The sequence below is a fragment of the Camelina sativa genome, chromosome 15 (genome assembly GCF_030686135.1).
Source record: "Camelina sativa cultivar CO46 ecotype springtype chromosome 15, ASM3068613v1".
In the NCBI taxonomy this organism is placed as follows: Eukaryota; Viridiplantae; Streptophyta; class Magnoliopsida; order Brassicales; family Brassicaceae; genus Camelina; species Camelina sativa.
Genome location: NC_141894.1, coordinates 5,566,669 through 5,582,553, shown reverse-complemented (window position 1 = coordinate 5,582,553; position 15,885 = coordinate 5,566,669). Strand labels below are relative to the sequence as shown.

At 35.0% G+C, this 15,885-nt stretch overlaps 2 protein-coding genes, 1 long non-coding RNA gene and 1 pseudogene across 13 annotated transcripts; 2 read left to right on the top strand and 2 right to left on the bottom strand.

The window, feature by feature from the left end:
- Nucleotides 1-2,986: 2,986 nt before the first annotated feature.
- On the bottom strand, nt 2,987-4,581 carry LOC104745537 (uncharacterized). Of its 2 annotated transcripts, none has more exons than XR_760759.2 (3): nt 4,283-4,581; nt 3,442-3,594; nt 2,987-3,314 (listed from the first exon to the last, which is right to left on the bottom strand). It is a non-coding gene; the product is annotated as an uncharacterized LOC104745537 (long non-coding RNA). The 2 variants fall into 2 exon arrangements; XR_015581416.1 differs by having other exon boundaries at nt 3,442-3,539; nt 4,283-4,561.
- A 248-nt stretch (nt 4,582-4,829) lies between these two features.
- LOC104748164 (RNA-dependent RNA polymerase 1 pseudogene) lies at nt 4,830-8,079 on the top strand (annotated as a pseudogene). Its single transcript, XR_015582613.1, has 3 exons — nt 4,830-6,826; nt 6,926-7,076; nt 7,164-8,079. The product of XR_015582613.1 is annotated as an RNA-dependent RNA polymerase 1 pseudogene (transcript).
- LOC104745536 (proteasome activator subunit 4-like) lies at nt 8,002-14,458 on the bottom strand. Of its 7 annotated transcripts, XM_087488666.1 has the most exons (13): nt 11,392-11,531; nt 11,149-11,186; nt 10,904-11,051; nt 10,615-10,806; nt 10,255-10,402; nt 9,985-10,079; nt 9,491-9,889; nt 9,330-9,370; nt 9,103-9,222; nt 8,885-8,963; nt 8,629-8,736; nt 8,410-8,512; nt 8,002-8,322 (listed from the first exon to the last, which is right to left on the bottom strand). In XM_087488666.1, the coding sequence occupies exons 7-10, from the start codon at nt 9,561-9,563 to the stop codon at nt 8,889-8,891; spliced, it is 309 nt and encodes a 102-aa protein (XP_087344792.1). In that variant the 5' UTR covers nt 9,564-9,889; nt 9,985-10,079; nt 10,255-10,402; nt 10,615-10,806; nt 10,904-11,051; nt 11,149-11,186; nt 11,392-11,531; the 3' UTR covers nt 8,002-8,322; nt 8,410-8,512; nt 8,629-8,736; nt 8,885-8,888. The 7 variants fall into 7 exon arrangements, with proteins under 7 accessions (XP_087344792.1, XP_087344793.1, XP_087344789.1 ...); XM_087488667.1 differs by lacking the exon at nt 11,392-11,531 and adding an exon at nt 14,353-14,447 and having other exon boundaries at nt 11,045-11,186; XM_087488663.1 differs by having other exon boundaries at nt 11,045-11,186.
- On the top strand, nt 11,394-14,612 carry LOC104745534 (F-box/kelch-repeat protein At3g13680-like). Of its 3 annotated transcripts, none has more exons than XM_087488657.1 (6): nt 11,394-11,759; nt 12,307-12,383; nt 12,493-12,601; nt 12,686-12,775; nt 12,862-13,154; nt 13,267-14,612. In XM_087488657.1, the coding sequence occupies exons 2-6, from the start codon at nt 12,325-12,327 to the stop codon at nt 14,483-14,485; spliced, it is 1,770 nt and encodes a 589-aa protein (XP_087344783.1). In that variant the 5' UTR covers nt 11,394-11,759; nt 12,307-12,324; the 3' UTR covers nt 14,486-14,612. The 3 variants fall into 3 exon arrangements, with proteins under 3 accessions (XP_087344783.1, XP_087344785.1, XP_087344784.1); XM_087488659.1 differs by lacking the exon at nt 12,307-12,383 and adding an exon at nt 12,186-12,306 and having other exon boundaries at nt 11,399-11,759; XM_087488658.1 differs by having other exon boundaries at nt 11,623-11,759; nt 12,307-12,408.
- The last annotated feature ends 1,273 nt before the right edge of the window (nt 14,613-15,885 follow it).

Sequence of the window (15,885 nt, the reverse complement as noted above, 5' to 3'; positions counted from 1 at the left end):
ATCATTTAACAATACGTATAGATCACTAGAGAGGAAGTATGTCGATCACGACTGTCCAATTTGCCATTCTTCCAGCTGGCACCATTTATGTGATCTTCACCATGCATAGGGACGAGAGGAAGCGTACGTCGATGTTCCACTTACAACACAATTTATAGATAAGTAATATTTTTTATTTACTTTCAAAATTAAAAAAAAAAAATCTATTAGTAGTGACTTTCAAATCCATCAGTTATGCTTTTCAAATCCACCTATAATGACATCAAATCCTCCTCTAATGCATTAGAAATCTATTGAACTTTAAAATCCACTAATAATTCAAATTCATTAAAAACCTCAATCCAATAACACCCCCTTAGTTTTGCCTTTTCTCTCTATGCATTGTTTCTTTTTTTTGGGAGACTCCGAGAATCTTAATTTTCATTCTTTTCTTATATTCATTTACTTACTTATGTTATTTATTTTTTAATAAATCACTAGGTATCCGTGCTATAACACAGAACAAAATATCTTTTTTTTTAATTTATAAAATGACTAAAATTATATTAATTTGGGTGTTATAGTATAAGTGCGCTATTTTCATGTAAATTAAAATATTTTAATCCTAAATGTATTTATTTTGGAATGGAAAATACGTTATGTCCCGTCTCTACCCATCCCCTCCTCCTGTCTCATCTCGTTTCGACTCATCCATCTCATCTCGTCTCGTATCCATCCGAATTTTTTTATCTTATGTTTGTTTTCTTTTAAATAATTATTTATTAGACAATCTTAATACAATTAAAATTGAAGTATATTTTGAAAATGTCTGAAATCACTCAAGATATTTATGAAATGTGCCATTACATGAATCTTAATACAAATTTTTTTCTGCATATCTTGTTATTCGAATTTTTACAAATGGACATGTATTTTAAAAATCATTTATAATTCATGTAACTAAACAGTAGGTCCACAATTTTCTTAAGTAGATCCATATTTTCTCTTGTTTCTTTTTTTATAGAACTGCATAGGGTATTTTTCTTTTTTTAAGTAATTGTGATAGAGATTCTCTAATGGAAAGTGATTTTGTCTAAAGTTGTTAGTCTGTTGCTTTTATTAGTTTAATATAGATTATATGATTAGTTTAATTATGAGTAAGTTATATGAGTTGCTTTAGTGGGATGGTCTTAGAAGAAGCAAAAGAAAAATTACGAATTAAAGAAGAAATAAAGAGAGAAAATAAAAATAAAAAATGGATAATACATCCCAAAAGCACGACAACTAAAGTTACAATATTGGCTCTCATTTTAAGACCATGGTGAGAAACCCTTATGGTTTCTTTCCATTAATGTAAGGGCTATATTAATCTGTACCCTAGTAGAATGAAAAATTAAATTTCTAACCTTTCTTATTTGTTTATTAATTCTCTCTCTTCTCCCTTCTTTTTCTAACCATATTTATCCCTCTATTTTTATATTAACTACCAAAATGCCACTAAACAAAAAACAATTTTAGATTTAGAATACTGGTGCCAGTGACACTGTTCATCCGGCAACATTATTCATAAACCGCTCAGTGACACTGTTCACGACACAGTTCATCAGACAATAGCATAAAATACTTTTTGATTTTAGTGTCTAATTACTTATTTAGCAAGCTAAATATTTTCATATCACGATAACTTTACACATTATGTATCAAATGCATACTTATCGATATAAAATTATGAATCAAAGTTTTCTATTATTAAAAATATGTATATATTAATTTAAATTAAAAAGAACTAGTATTTCTCTTACATAACTAACATGATAACAATTATAGTAACATGTTATTTAGAATGATAACGTGCTAACATATTAAATATTAAATATCAGGATACTATTTGTATTAACACACTAAAATAGTTGATATATGGGTTACATTTATATTAACATATAACTTATATAATGTTAACCCATAAATAATTGAAAACAAGGTTATATGTATGAGAGAAATTATTTATACATATTTATTTTATATGTTTAACAAAATAAAAATTGTATATCCTATAGTATTTGTGTGAATAACTATTTGATTAACTTGTTAACAATTGTAATATCATAAGTTATGCATGGTATCAGGTAAGTTATATATTAATTTGTTTGTATAATTTGTTCCTTATTTCGAACCCTCAAAACCGTCACCGGCCGCCACCGTCTACAATGTCACCGTGTAATCATCAACGCCACTGTATATTATAACCACCGTAACTGTCAATTTTCAGATTATTTTATCATATACAATAACCCCAATTTGGATGTAAGAAAAAATAATGGTCATCTCTTCTTCTCCGAACATACCATCACCAATATAATCATCACCATTCACCACCACCGTAGAAAAATAATATCTGTGTCACCGTCACCGTCACCGTCACCGTTAAGAACCCAGTTATCCAAAATATGAATCAACACCGTTTACAATTCCGCCTAAAAATAATATTACCACTGTTAAATTTGGGCTTATCTTGGGCTTCTAACTAAAAACCAATTGACAATTAGTAGATTGATCCTAACCCTTTATATATTAATTATAGTCTCCTCGAGATGATAACTCCATCTCGAACCGATCTCACTTGGACCGATAATAAACCCCTTCTTGGGCCCCCATTACTTGGGTTAACAAGAAGCATGTTCATATCCACTTTTATAAGTCCACCAGAATTTTTAACCTCGGGCTCTGATACCATGTTAAATTTGAGCTTATCTTGGACTTCTAACTAAAAACCAATTGACAATTAATAGATTGACCCTAACCCTTTATATATTAATTATAGTCTCTTTAAACTTTAGATGTGAGACTTGGATTGTATCCTAACAACCACTCTGATCTCGTTTTCTAATCTTGATCTACTCACTTTCGTATTTACGAAACTGAAAATTCCACTTTTTATTTTATTTTGTCATGTTGTGTTCTGAACTTTTGGATGGAATTAAACGTTTGACCGGAGATAGCGAAGAAGAGAGACAAAAGAAGAAGACATTTAAAATTTAAAATTAAATACATAAGGATAGTAGAGTAACTTTCTCATCTTTATTACTGTTGAAACAGTAGTCATTCTGCCCACCTAATTTTTCAATCTTCCATGGGTGCAGATTGCAATTTCCCTTAATGTAAGTATAAATTTTGAAAAAATAGAAGTTAAGACACCCTTAAGTTGTTCTTATATTTTTTCTCCTCCAATGGCAAAGGGTCTCTTAAAAACAAAGAAAATTCAATTTTTGAAAATTCAAATTTGTTTAACTCGTAATACAAGTTCACCACAAAGCAGCAAACCAACAAACCATCATCTGCAAACAGATAATTAAACACCCATAATGTTGCATTTAGGTTCAAAATAAGCAAAATGAAAGAGAGAGAGAGAGAGAGAGAGAGAGAGAGAGAGAGAGAGAGAGAGAGAGAGAGAAATGGCTTTACCTCGGATCTTGGGCACACCAAGCTTGTGACAGAGTAAATCGCAGAAGTGATTGCAACTTTTTGACAACAAATCATAAGCGTGTCCTTGCCATTCCCTGCTGAGCTCACGCAACAATTCTCACAAACTCATCAGAGATTCCAGTCAATAGTCATCTAAGAAGGCACAAGAAAATAACAAAAACCATGAACAACAACAATAATCCAATATTAATCACATCTACAGACCTAAGACATAGACTTGGATAACGTAAAGTCAAGCACTGGTAGTTTTGTTGATTTAGTACACACCAAATTGCTAACTCGACTAAATTGTCGCAACTCAAATGGAAAAGTGACATATTTTTCCAAGTCAAAAGATCAATTAAAATAAATGTAAACCATCATTGATTTTGTCAAGATGGACACCAGTTCCATGAAAAAACAGCCAAAGAAGAAACCAAAGAGCAATATCAATGGCCAAGCAAACTGAAATCAACAGCCTTAGTCATCAAGCCACCAAATCTACGCTAATTGCGCTAACATCAAAGGACCCTAATTTTCCAAACAACAAATCCCAAATCACATAACCCTAATATTAATCACATCAAACAACCCCTAATTTATCAACAACTACAAACAAATTGAGGTAGAACAAACCTAATCACAGTAATTAATAACCAATAATGCATCAACAATGCATCAATTCAAGCTTAAATTCATGATTACAAAACCAAAAAGTTAGTTTAACCTTAACTAAAGTCTTACAGCAGATAACTCAGAAATCTTCAATTGATCAACATCATATTAAAGATCTCCAGCAGCTTAACAATAGCAATTTATTGGATTCCTGAAATAAACTTACAACTTTAGATATTTGAACTGCTTGCATCTCCGGAATCTTCTTCAAACTAGAAATTCGATGAGAGAGAGAGATAGGAGGAAGAGAGCAGATGGAAATCCCAGGTTAGGTTCATAGCCATTACTCTTCCAATTTCATGACCCAGACGACAGATGACCGAAATCGCAGCATTTATTTTCGATTTCACCATCACCGACTGTCGTTCTTCCGAGTGAGAAAGAGAGAGAAAGTTGCGAGAAAGAAAGAAACGAGTAGTTTTCTTTTTTTCCCCAAAAAATATATAACCAATCAGAATTCTTACCATCTCTTAAATTAAGCCTGTTTCCAATTATAATTAAACTTTAACGTACGTATATAAAAACTATAGATTATATTCATGACTCGAGTTAATAATAGCAACGTGTGCACATCACGTGGAAGAAGAGTCAGAGATTTATAATAGGTTTTAGTTTTTGAAAATCTATATACAAGTTACGTGCATAAGGTTCCACAGAGATAATTTTCTAGGGTTACGCAGAAGAAAAAGAGGGAACGATTGACAATATATGCCATGGAGTTTACGAATCTCTACTTGGGTAACATGGTGGAATTGGATCAGATGTTGTATCTTACTAAGATTCCTGTTCTTTCCTATGAGATTTCCAATGACCTTCTATGTATAGAGGTAAGATGGTTAAAGAAGAAGAAGTATCGACTTCACATGGCTTTTAAAAGCATTAAGCAAATTACAATGCATTCAGCAAAGATTTTAGTACTTTCCGTAACTAAATCTCCTAAGATATTTGAAAAGGAGTACCCCGCAGAGGCTGCTTATTGGGTAAGATGTACCGATTTTACTTCACATTCTTGTATTGGTTAATCTTTTGCGTACTGTTTGCAGTTTCCTACGGAGTCCGATTTTCCTGATGAAGTACGTATGAGATGCAGCGAAAAATTCTCAGACCACGACCCATGCAGTTTTGAGTTACGATTGGGGAACCCTTATTCATCAAGGGCAAACAAGCTTGCTCCTGTTATTGATCCTCCCTCTGGAATCGATTTAACTTTCGAGACTTTGTTTAAACTGAATTCTTTGGTGCAGAATGGGACTCTCCTCGGTCCAGCTCTAAGTACAGATTTCTTTAAACTGGTCAACTCTACAGATATGAAATTTCTAGACGCATCATTTAGAAAACTTCGTCTTTCTGAATGTTATTGCTATGACCCTTTTGCTTGGCTCCTGCAAGAAAAACTGGATTGGGTAGACAATAAAGGGGTTGATGGACCATCCCTGGAAGACTTTTTCTATATCCACCAGGTGAAGGTGACACCAACAAAGGTCTATTTCAGAGGACCAGAGCTCAAAAATTCAAACCGTGTACTTAGACAATTTTCAAATCATATAAATAATTTTCTCTCAGTGTCCTTTGTTGATGAAGATTTTAATAAGCTTCGTTCCCTGGATCTGTGTGCACGGTCAAGGGCAACAACAAAACTATACGATAGGATTTACAGTGTTCTTCGGGATGGCGTTGTCATCAGTAATAAATTGTTCGAATTTTTAGCCTTCTCTAATAGCCAGTTGCGGGAAACTTCTCTTTGGATGTTCTCAGAAAGCGATGATGGGGTAACGTCAGCATCTATAAGAGATTGGATGGGTGATTTTCAGAGTATAAGGAATGTAGCGAAATACGCTGCAAGACTCGGCCAATCTTTTAGCTCCTCTGTAGAGACAGAGGATGTTACAACAGAGGAGATTGAATTAATTCCAGACGTCGAGATCATTTCTCCTACAGGTACACTCTATATATTTTCAGATGGAATCGGTAAGATATCTGCTGAATTTGCAGGGATTGTTGCAAAAAAATGTGGGGTAAATGATTTAGTACCATCTGTTTTTCAAATTCGTTATGCCGGTTATAAAGGTGTTGTATCTATTGATACAACCTTGTCAAAAAAGCTTTCTCTTAGGAACAGTATGAAAAAATACGACTCGAAATGCACTGGTCTTGATGTATTGGCGTGGAGCAAGTACCAACCATGTTATCTCAACAGACAGTTGATTACGCTGTTGTCTACTCTCGGAGTCAAAGATGAAGTCTTTCTAACGAAACAACGAGAAGTAGTGGAACAGTTCAGCTCACTCTTTACGAGTGATCCTATAGAGGCTCTTGATTCAGTGGCTCCGGGGTGGGATACAATAGTTCTCAGGGAACTGATATTGTCCGGTTATAAACCTGATACCGAACCGTTCCTGATGATGATGTTTCAATATTTTATAAAAAACAGATTCTTCGAACTACGTACAAAGTCAAGAATATTTATCCAACTTGGCAGAACGTTGATAGGTTGCCTAGACGAGACCCGTACACTAGAATACGGTCAAGTATTCGTTCAATGTTCGGATCCAACATCAGAGTCTAAGAGTTGCAGTATCATTGAAGGACCGGTCGTTGTTGCCAAGATGCCATGCTTGCATCCGGGGGACATCCGCGTTCTTCAATGTATCAATGTTCCAACTCTACATCATTTAGTAGATTGTGTTGTGTTTCCACAGAAAGGTTCAAGGTAGATATTTCTAATCGTGATTTTTTACAAGTTTTTGTGATTTTTTAATTTCTTTGTTAAAGTCCAGCACATTAACCGGACTCTGTTTTTTTTTAATAGGCCGCACCCGAATGAGTGTTCGGGCAGTGATTTGGATGGCGACACGTATTTTGTATCATGGGACATGGATTTAATACCTCCAGATACTTCTGACCCAATGGATTATACTCCAGAAGAAGCTAAAAATTTGGATCACGATGTTACAATTGAGGTAAAAAGAACTTCAAAACTCACAGCCATTTTAGGTAACTTCTTCTTTGCATTTGGAGACTGATGATTTTTTTCTATGTCTTTTCAGGAAATTAAGGATTATTTCACTGACTTCATTCTAGATGATACCCTGGGAACCATTGCAAACTCCCACCTCGTTCATGCTGATAGAGAAGAGGAGAAGGCCTTCAGTGAGAAATGCATCCAGCTCGCACTTTTGTTTTCAACTGCGGTTGACTCCCCAAAAACAGGTGTTAAAGTGCAGTTTCCTCGAGAGCTTTACGTCAAGGTTTATCCTGATTTCATGGAAAAACCTGGAAGTTCGTATGTGTCCACAAAAGCAATCGGGCAGCTGTTTAGAGAGATTCAAAACTTGCCTCCGCCGATCCCGATGAACTCCTCTACTGGTGATGCGGGCCATGCGGCCTTGGACTCTTTTGATGAAGACATGGTAGTCATTGGATTTAAGGACTATGTTGAAAATGCTATGCTTTACAAGGAAAGATACAGGTCCAAATTACGTCACCTCATGGATTTCTATGGAATTAAAACGGAGGCCGAGATACTTGCTCGCATTATGGAGCCGTTCACCAAGACAGGGGAGACTGTTGGAAGCGAGGTTCGTTCGTTGATAAAAGAAGTTTCTTCGTCGTGGTTCAAAGAATATGCAGAAGAAGAAGAAGCAAAAGCTGCTTCGGCATGGTATCACGTGACTTATAGCCCTAAGTACTGTGGAGTTGATGAATATTTGAGTTTTCCATGGTGCATTTACAATGTACTTCTGAGTATAAAGAAGAAAAATATGGAGAGTCGCAGCAGGGATCGCTGAATAAAAACTGAAACCAAGGTTTTATAACTTAAAGTTTACTTTGAGCTCCTTCTATAACTTAAAGTTTTCGTTGTGAAAAAAAAAACTGAAACCAAGGTTTTATAACTTTTATTTTGTCACATCTCTATTATTGGGCACACAATTATGAATGTTCAATAAAAGGTGGAGTTACAAAGTTGTGATTCCTATTATTGTATATTTGTATTCCCAACTTGTTTGATAAAGAGTGACGTATATATTTAGAAATTTCCTTATATATGCATTAATATGTAAATTCCAAACTCATTACCTCAAGCTGTTCTTCAGTGGAAGAGTCTTCCTGGATGTTCGCCGGAACTCAGCTACTGCTTTAGTCACACTCGATTTTATACGTTCACCAGCAAAATGAGCCAGTAACGTCACATGATCCGGCAACCAGCTGAAAATATTTACAAAAGCTTCAAGATTATTTTTCAAAGATGTCTCGAGCTCTGCATCAAACACTTTGACGTAAAGATGTTAAAACCTGGGTATGTCATAAGGAACAGACAAAACAGACAAAACTGAAGCTACCAAGCCAAGAACGGCTCCATGCACCTTTGCAATGGACTGAGTTGAACTTGATTTACCTGAAACAATTGGATACAATTATCTGTTCATGCTAAAACATAATCAAAGAAAAGATCTGATGAACATATCTTGTTTGTTTTTAAGACAAAGATGCTTAAAAGGGAAGAAGGAAAACCTCCGGTTTCTTCTCTTTTGGATTGAGTTTGCCTCTGAATAGGATCTATCACGAAAATCTGCAGCAAATATTAATCTCCTCCAGAAAATATGCAGCATGCTCTCGTACCTGAAGGCCAGATAACATCATATAAAGTAAAAACTCTACACACTTGGATCTTACCAGATACAGTTAACTAGTCACAAGGTTAATCATTTGAAACAATCCTACTGGACAACATAACCTCTACTGGAGAAAAAGAACCCTAAGAACTTACCTCTCTATTTGGCTGTCAACAAGGAGCTTTTCCACAGATTTCCAGATTCTCTGTTTCTCTTCATGAGTTGACTGTATGCCTAGTACGAAAGGTTAAAATAGAATAAGATAGTTGTATTAACCAACAGCCATTTGCTTGTTACCTTGCTATATAGATGAAATCAACAAATATTACTTCTACATAAAAGCTCGCAGATATGTCGGGGTTGAAGATCTTACCCGCCAATTAGAGTCATGAGCAGAAGAAAGAACTCCAATATCTTTCTGTAGATGAGATTCTGAGAAAACTCGCCACAGCTGGAAGGCTACCAATGTTGACAGATCTTTATGTGATGTTTCCTTCATAGATGGAAATAATACTCCCATGATTCCCAGCCATTGAAAAGAATTTTTTTTTTGAATAAAATATATAAAGGCTATACCAAAAAAACATATAATGGTTGTACCTGTAAGGATATCAACGGATAGAGGGATCCCGCAATTACTTCTATCAGATATGAGATAAGATAAAAATAAAGAAGATTTTTACCAAAAGTCTGTAACAAAGGGAAGAAAAATAAACTCTCCCAACACGTCTCCATCCATTTAACAGCATCTAGAGAATTACCATTTAATTGAGCTTTTCCATAACTACATCTGTTGAAGTGTCCAAGACTCCAAGCTATCTGATATGCTTGCATGTTAAATATCTGTAAAAGCTTCAGATGCTCATGCACTAATCAACTTGAACCAATTTTCTCAAGTCGGCTATCAACATCTATTCTTGTTGATATAACATCCCCACCCGAATGTTAAAGCATAACACTGAAAGATTTACACCGATTGCTTCCCATATCTGATGATTGTCACACAGAAGTATCAGGTTTTTCAGAATCCTCCTTCTCAAAACAGAAGGTTGATCCTTGCCTTGCATCTTATGAGGTGGCTCTAAGTAGAGTGTTTAAAGCTAAAATTGCCAGTATTCTCGTCTGAGGAAGTTGACTTTTCAAGTTTTTCAGGAAGTGGCCTGGAAAATACCAACATGATCTTAGTTAAGAAGGAGAAACACAAATAACATGAATACAAAGCCTTCCCATATATTCTACCAATAAAAATTTGTACCGGCAGTTCTATCAAGGATTTTGAAGGAGAATCTTGGGTCAATCCTAGAGGACAAAGCTAGCAGAAGGAGCACTCTGTTAGCCATCAAGTTGTACCTGGAATAAGTAAAAAAGCATAATGTATCCATACCTTTTCAAAATTATGAATCTAAGAGTTGGGGAGCTACACGTTTCAAAAGATTTTCCAATGAAAATATAGGTTAATGAAATAAATGACTGTAAGAATTTGCAACTGAAATAAAGCAAAGAACAACTAACACTAAATGACTACCGTTGTCAAGCAAGAATGGCGCAATAACCAAGGACAAAATTCTCTGGTGCATCCAGATTTCGCAAGTTTTCAGTAAGGGACAGAACACACTTTTAAAGGCAACAGAAGCCATCTCTTTAACAGTTTCAGCAAAGATTTCCCAGCAAGCCTGAAAACCACCATAATATTTATAGCAAAGCCGGGTTAATTAATGTATTGGGAAGCCCTGTAGAAAATTTTACAGCAAAGAAGGGTAACGCCCTGTAGAAAATTTTACAGAAAGTTCTGATTAAAGAGGGTGTTTAATAATCCTTTCCCAAACTTAAGACCTATATACAATGACATGCATATTTTTACCATAGAGCAGAAAAGTATACTCACACTCGAAGTACCCCATCAAGGCCTGGAAGATAAGAAGATTTGCAAGAAATTAAAATCAAAATGTGTATGTAGAGTTAACTTCTCTTGTCCTTAGAATGTAACTCCGAAGTAAAGTTCGTTGGAGGCTCTACAACAACAGCAGATTCCAATTTCCAAGACTGCCTGTGAATCGACCATTCATCACACTCCAAACTGCCTCCAAACATTTAAAGGAAAAGTGTTAAGAGTAGGAAAAACATGTGGCTAGTCAACTGCAGAAAGCGATTACACCAGAGGCTTTCTGCAGTACCATAGATTTTCAGAGCATCCATTATGTGGTTTATTAATATCAGCAAGATGCTATCATCTTTCTCTAGAATAATCTTTTCAGTAGTACGCATATGCTTTTTTTTGGAGAGACGTAAGCAAGCTGCAACTGAACAAACATTACTTGCAAGCTGCATGAATAGTTTCAGGCATTTCAGCACTGGCAACAGATGAACCTGATGTCTAAGACGAAATCAGGTAGGCAACCTTGCAATGTAAAATCTATACCGGCAAAAGAGTCACTTTAAAGTGTGTTTTCTCATCTCCTGCACCAAAAAATGTGGCAAGCACATGTAAATATTTTGGAGCAAACAAAACTTATAAAAATCACCAATGCAATATAGAATTGTCAGCCTTTAATTCTAACATTTAAAAAAAAAAAAAAAAAAAAAAAACATGTAAACCAAACTGTGGTATAAACTGCATATCTCTTTTTGAAACACATATATAGCAAGCAATAACTGAAATTACCTGCATCAGAGTGGATATTTGATAGGCAAATATACTCCGAAAAGATCATCTAATGCCGACTGAAGATGGAAGTCTAAGAGTAAAGAGCTCACCGGTGGTGGCTCGATTTGTCGGTCTTGTGGTTTCGGGATTTGTTGGGTTTAGGATGACTACGTGGGCTTTTGGATTTCCTACCGATCTCTTCGGATATTTCCAAATTAATTGAGAGATTGTATTTAGTAGCGTAATATATATATACACTGTATTATATGTTATTAATAAACATCACCTTCGTTACAAACCACTTTCAGGCTTCACCAAAGAAGTAAAGAGAGAAACCCTAATTTTCCGTAGATCTCCTCCTCGCCGATCTGCTCTTACACTGTCTGGTACCAGATCCTTCCCTTCTCCTATGAAGTTCAATTGCGTGTTTCGATTTTTTTTTTTTTTTTTTTTTGGTCTGGGTTTGCTTGTCTTCCGTCTCTGGTCGCTCATATGGGTTTATTTAAATTTCTTCCCCTACGAACTTGAATGGCATGATTGGATTGCAATTTATCTCTGATCATGTGGGTTTAAACTAGGATTTCATCTTTGGTTGTCCAGTTCCTACTGCACTCTATATATGTTGTGTCCTTGTGAGATGCGATACTGTTCGATTTTATCAATCATCAATATTTGATAATTCGATTCATTATATACCAAATATATTACTTTATTGATTTTTTCTTTTTTATCATCATATAAGATTTTAACTTTCAAACATACGAATTTAGACAATTTAATCTAAAAACGAATAATGTTTTCGAATCTTGTAGTTTCGACATGAATAATCAATTTTCAGGAGAAGAAGAAAAGAAGAAAAAAAAAACACTATTTTGATGAATGCGTTACCCTCAAGCTAACTGGACACACACTAACTGAGAGATTTTGTTGCAGGTATTCCCTTTCGAAGCTATGATTATTATCAATCTTCCTAGGGTATTGGAGAAAGATACTACGACCCAACGCTATAGGTCCAATGCTTTTAAAATTGCACAAGTTAGCTAATCATTATAAATTGCCTGGTGGAATCTGTTTGATTATCTGTCTTTAGGACTCTAAAAATATATCTCTGACTTGCAGGCTTCCAGTTCCAAGGGTCCTAGGTTTGGTTGGAACAAACGGCATTTGGAAATCAATCGATCTCAAAATCTTGGCAGGAAAACTTCAACCAAATCTTGGCAGATACAATGTAAGTATGGCCTTTCTGATTTTTCTTTACTCTTTATACCCTGAATGCGTCTCTGTACCTGATACATGATTTCCTCTTGGACAGCATCCACCGGACTGGCAAGAAATTTTGACTCACTTCTGCGGGTCAGAAATTCAAAGCTATTTCATCCGAGTGTTAAAAGAGAATCTTAAGGTAGGGTGAATGTTGATCCTTGATACTTTTTTTTGTTCCTACTGAAGCAGCTCTAGCGAGTTTGATACCCCTTTTATGTATGACAGACTGTTATAAAGCCACAACATGTTGGCTACATAAAAATACTTGTTCGAGGCAATCTTGGGAAGTTGCTTGAGAAGCTAGACGAGAGAGGAATGATGGCGCATATCTGTGCTGATTTGGATTTGGACCAGAGTGCAAAAGATGTATTTAGTAGAGTGCTGCAGAGGTTTGTGATTGCCACAGTTTTCATAACGAAGGCTGCGCTGTACACTTTAGAAGAACCATCTAGCTTCCTTGATGTGAGGCAAAAACACAAAGCTGCTCATGGTATAAGCTCGCTTCTCAAGCCTGACAGGTTTGATTCTATCATCTTCTAAATGAATATTCTCATTCCTTTGTTCCTGAGTCTACCGTTTTTGTTTCTCAAATTATACACTCGTTCCTAATTTTTATCTTTTTCACTGTAGCCATTTCTTCAAACCTGGAAGAATGTCAATGTCTGATCTTCCAAGAGATTTGGTAGAGGAGATACTCTCTAGGGTTCCGATGACATCTCTGATGGCAATACGTTCTACTTGCAAAGAGTGGAACGCTTTATCGAAAAGTCGGATCTTTGGTAAAAAAGCAACAGCAGAAAGGAATCAGTACTTTTTAGGGTTCATTATGATGGATTATAGGGTTTGCTCGGTGAAGTTCGATCTCCAAAACTTGGATGATCCATCTATAAAGCCAGTAGGAGGTATACTTAACCAAGTCGAGATAACTAAAGTCTTTCATTGTGAGGGCTTACTCCTCTGCGTCACTAAGGACAACTCAAGGCTTGTGGTATGGAATCCCTATTTGGGGCAAACTAGATGGATCCAACCTAGAATTAACTTCCACAGGTTAGACAGGTATGCTCTCGGATATGACAAGAACCGTAACCACAAAATCTTGAGGCTTTTCTGTGATACAGATTGGAGAAGCCAAGTTTTGTGTTATGAAATCTACAATTTTAGCTCTAATTCATGGAAGGTTTTTTATGACACTCCCGACTGGGATATAGATTTTTGTCAACGTGGCGTGTCTCTGAAAGGAAATACTTATTTCTTGGCTCAAACGAAAATAAGAGATGCAGGAACGAGAGGGGAGATTCTACTCCCTTTTGATTTTACATTGGAAAAATTTGGACCACCGCTGCCTCTGCCGTTTCCCTCCTCTGGTTCAGATACTTTTGTGTCTTTATCTTGTGTCAGAGACGAGCAGCTTGCGGTAATACATGATAGCTGGCGGAAGTTTCGTCGTCACACAGTGGAGATTTGTGTTACGAATCAAATTAGTCTCGGTTCAGTGTCGTGGAGCATGTTTTTGAGTTCGACCTCTAGTTGTAGCGTTAGTATTCTAGCTGGGAGTTTCTTCATTGACGAGGAAAAGAAAGTTGCTGTGTTTTTCGATCTAGACAACGAATTTGAACTGACCAAGACCCGTTTTAACCAAACAGCCAACATAATTGGACAAGATGGATACTTCAAATCTGTGAATATCGGAGAGGCTCCAAATCTCGGAAAACGTACCAGATTTGGCGATATTCCTCGCAAATTTTGTCGCCCACTTGTGTGCTCTTCTTCTTATGTTCCAAGCTTAGTGCACCTGCAAATCAACCAACCTCAGCCTCATGTCATAAAGAAAGAAATTGATGATTCTTAATAAGTGTCATTTTCATTCTTTTATATTTGTGTTTTACATAATATTTTAAAGATTGGTATCTTGCTTTTGGTATGTTACTTCAAACTTATGACTTCTTTTAGAATTAACTCCTTAAGAGCTTTTCCAATGGTGAGAATGCTATTTTGAGGTTTTTAAATTTTTTTAAAAATATATTTTGTACTTTTTTAAAATAAGGACTTGTGAAAGAGTAATTAAAATTTTGCTCCATGGTGAAGCTCTTATTGGAGTTCTTAATTTTGAAAAAAATCTTATTTATGAAATGAAAATATTATAAGTAAAACATAATTACTTTGAATGTTTAAATATTTTAAATTGTATAAAAATGAGAAATAATAGCATTTCATAATTTTTTAAACATTAATTTTTAAACTTACAAATTATAAAAGCATAGTAAAAATAGAAACTGGCTTTCAGGTTAACGTCAGATGTGTCTCAAGAGTACTCATTCCCTTTAGTTGGATCAACCTCTATGCCAATAGAGATTCATCCCCAAAACCATAATTTTCTGATAGCCTACGACCACAGGATTAAAATATCTTAATTCAGTGTATATCTGATATATGTGTATCTCAACACTCTGAGTTGAGATATTTTCTGTTTTTTGTGCTGAAAATTCAAAAGATCTTAGTATTAGCTAAATAACTATGTTCGTTCCTCAATGGTAAGAACTTAAAACCGTCCATGTGTTTCAGTTTCTATCTATATCTCAAGCCAAATCAGTTGCCCCTTAGTCCCCAAACAAATATATTACTAATCTGTGATGTATACAAAATATCTCTAATTGTAATCACTAAGGTTTTTGTACAAGCTTAGTGCACCTGCAAATCAACCAATCTCAGATCATAAGGAAAGAAATAGATGATTATTAATCAGTTCCATTTTCATTATTTTATTTGTTTATTGCATCTTCTTTCATTTTCAGACTTTACACGTGACAGTTAGTTATTAATTTGTGTTACTATTTATCATCTAACTAGATTTTAGTATTAGTTAACTAATACAAATCTAAATGTGTACATAATATTTTAAAGATTATTATCTTGCTCTTCGTATGTTTCTTCAAACTTATCTATTATGTTATGGTTTTATCAAGTAATTCTTTGTTAATATATCCACCAGCAAACAATCCCGCAAGTCCAGTCACATGAATGAATGGTCAACCTTCTACTCTATCTGTCTCTAAAAGATTGATGTTTATAAGCTTTTACACATTTTAAGAAAACAATGGTTACTGAGTTTAAATATATTTTTTTTTTGACTAAAGAGATATTATTTAATTTTAAACCAATAGCAATTCAAAATTTTAAATATTTTCAATGATTACTTATTGAAATTTACAAAACATCAATCTTTGTAGAAAAAAAAAAAATATCCCAAAA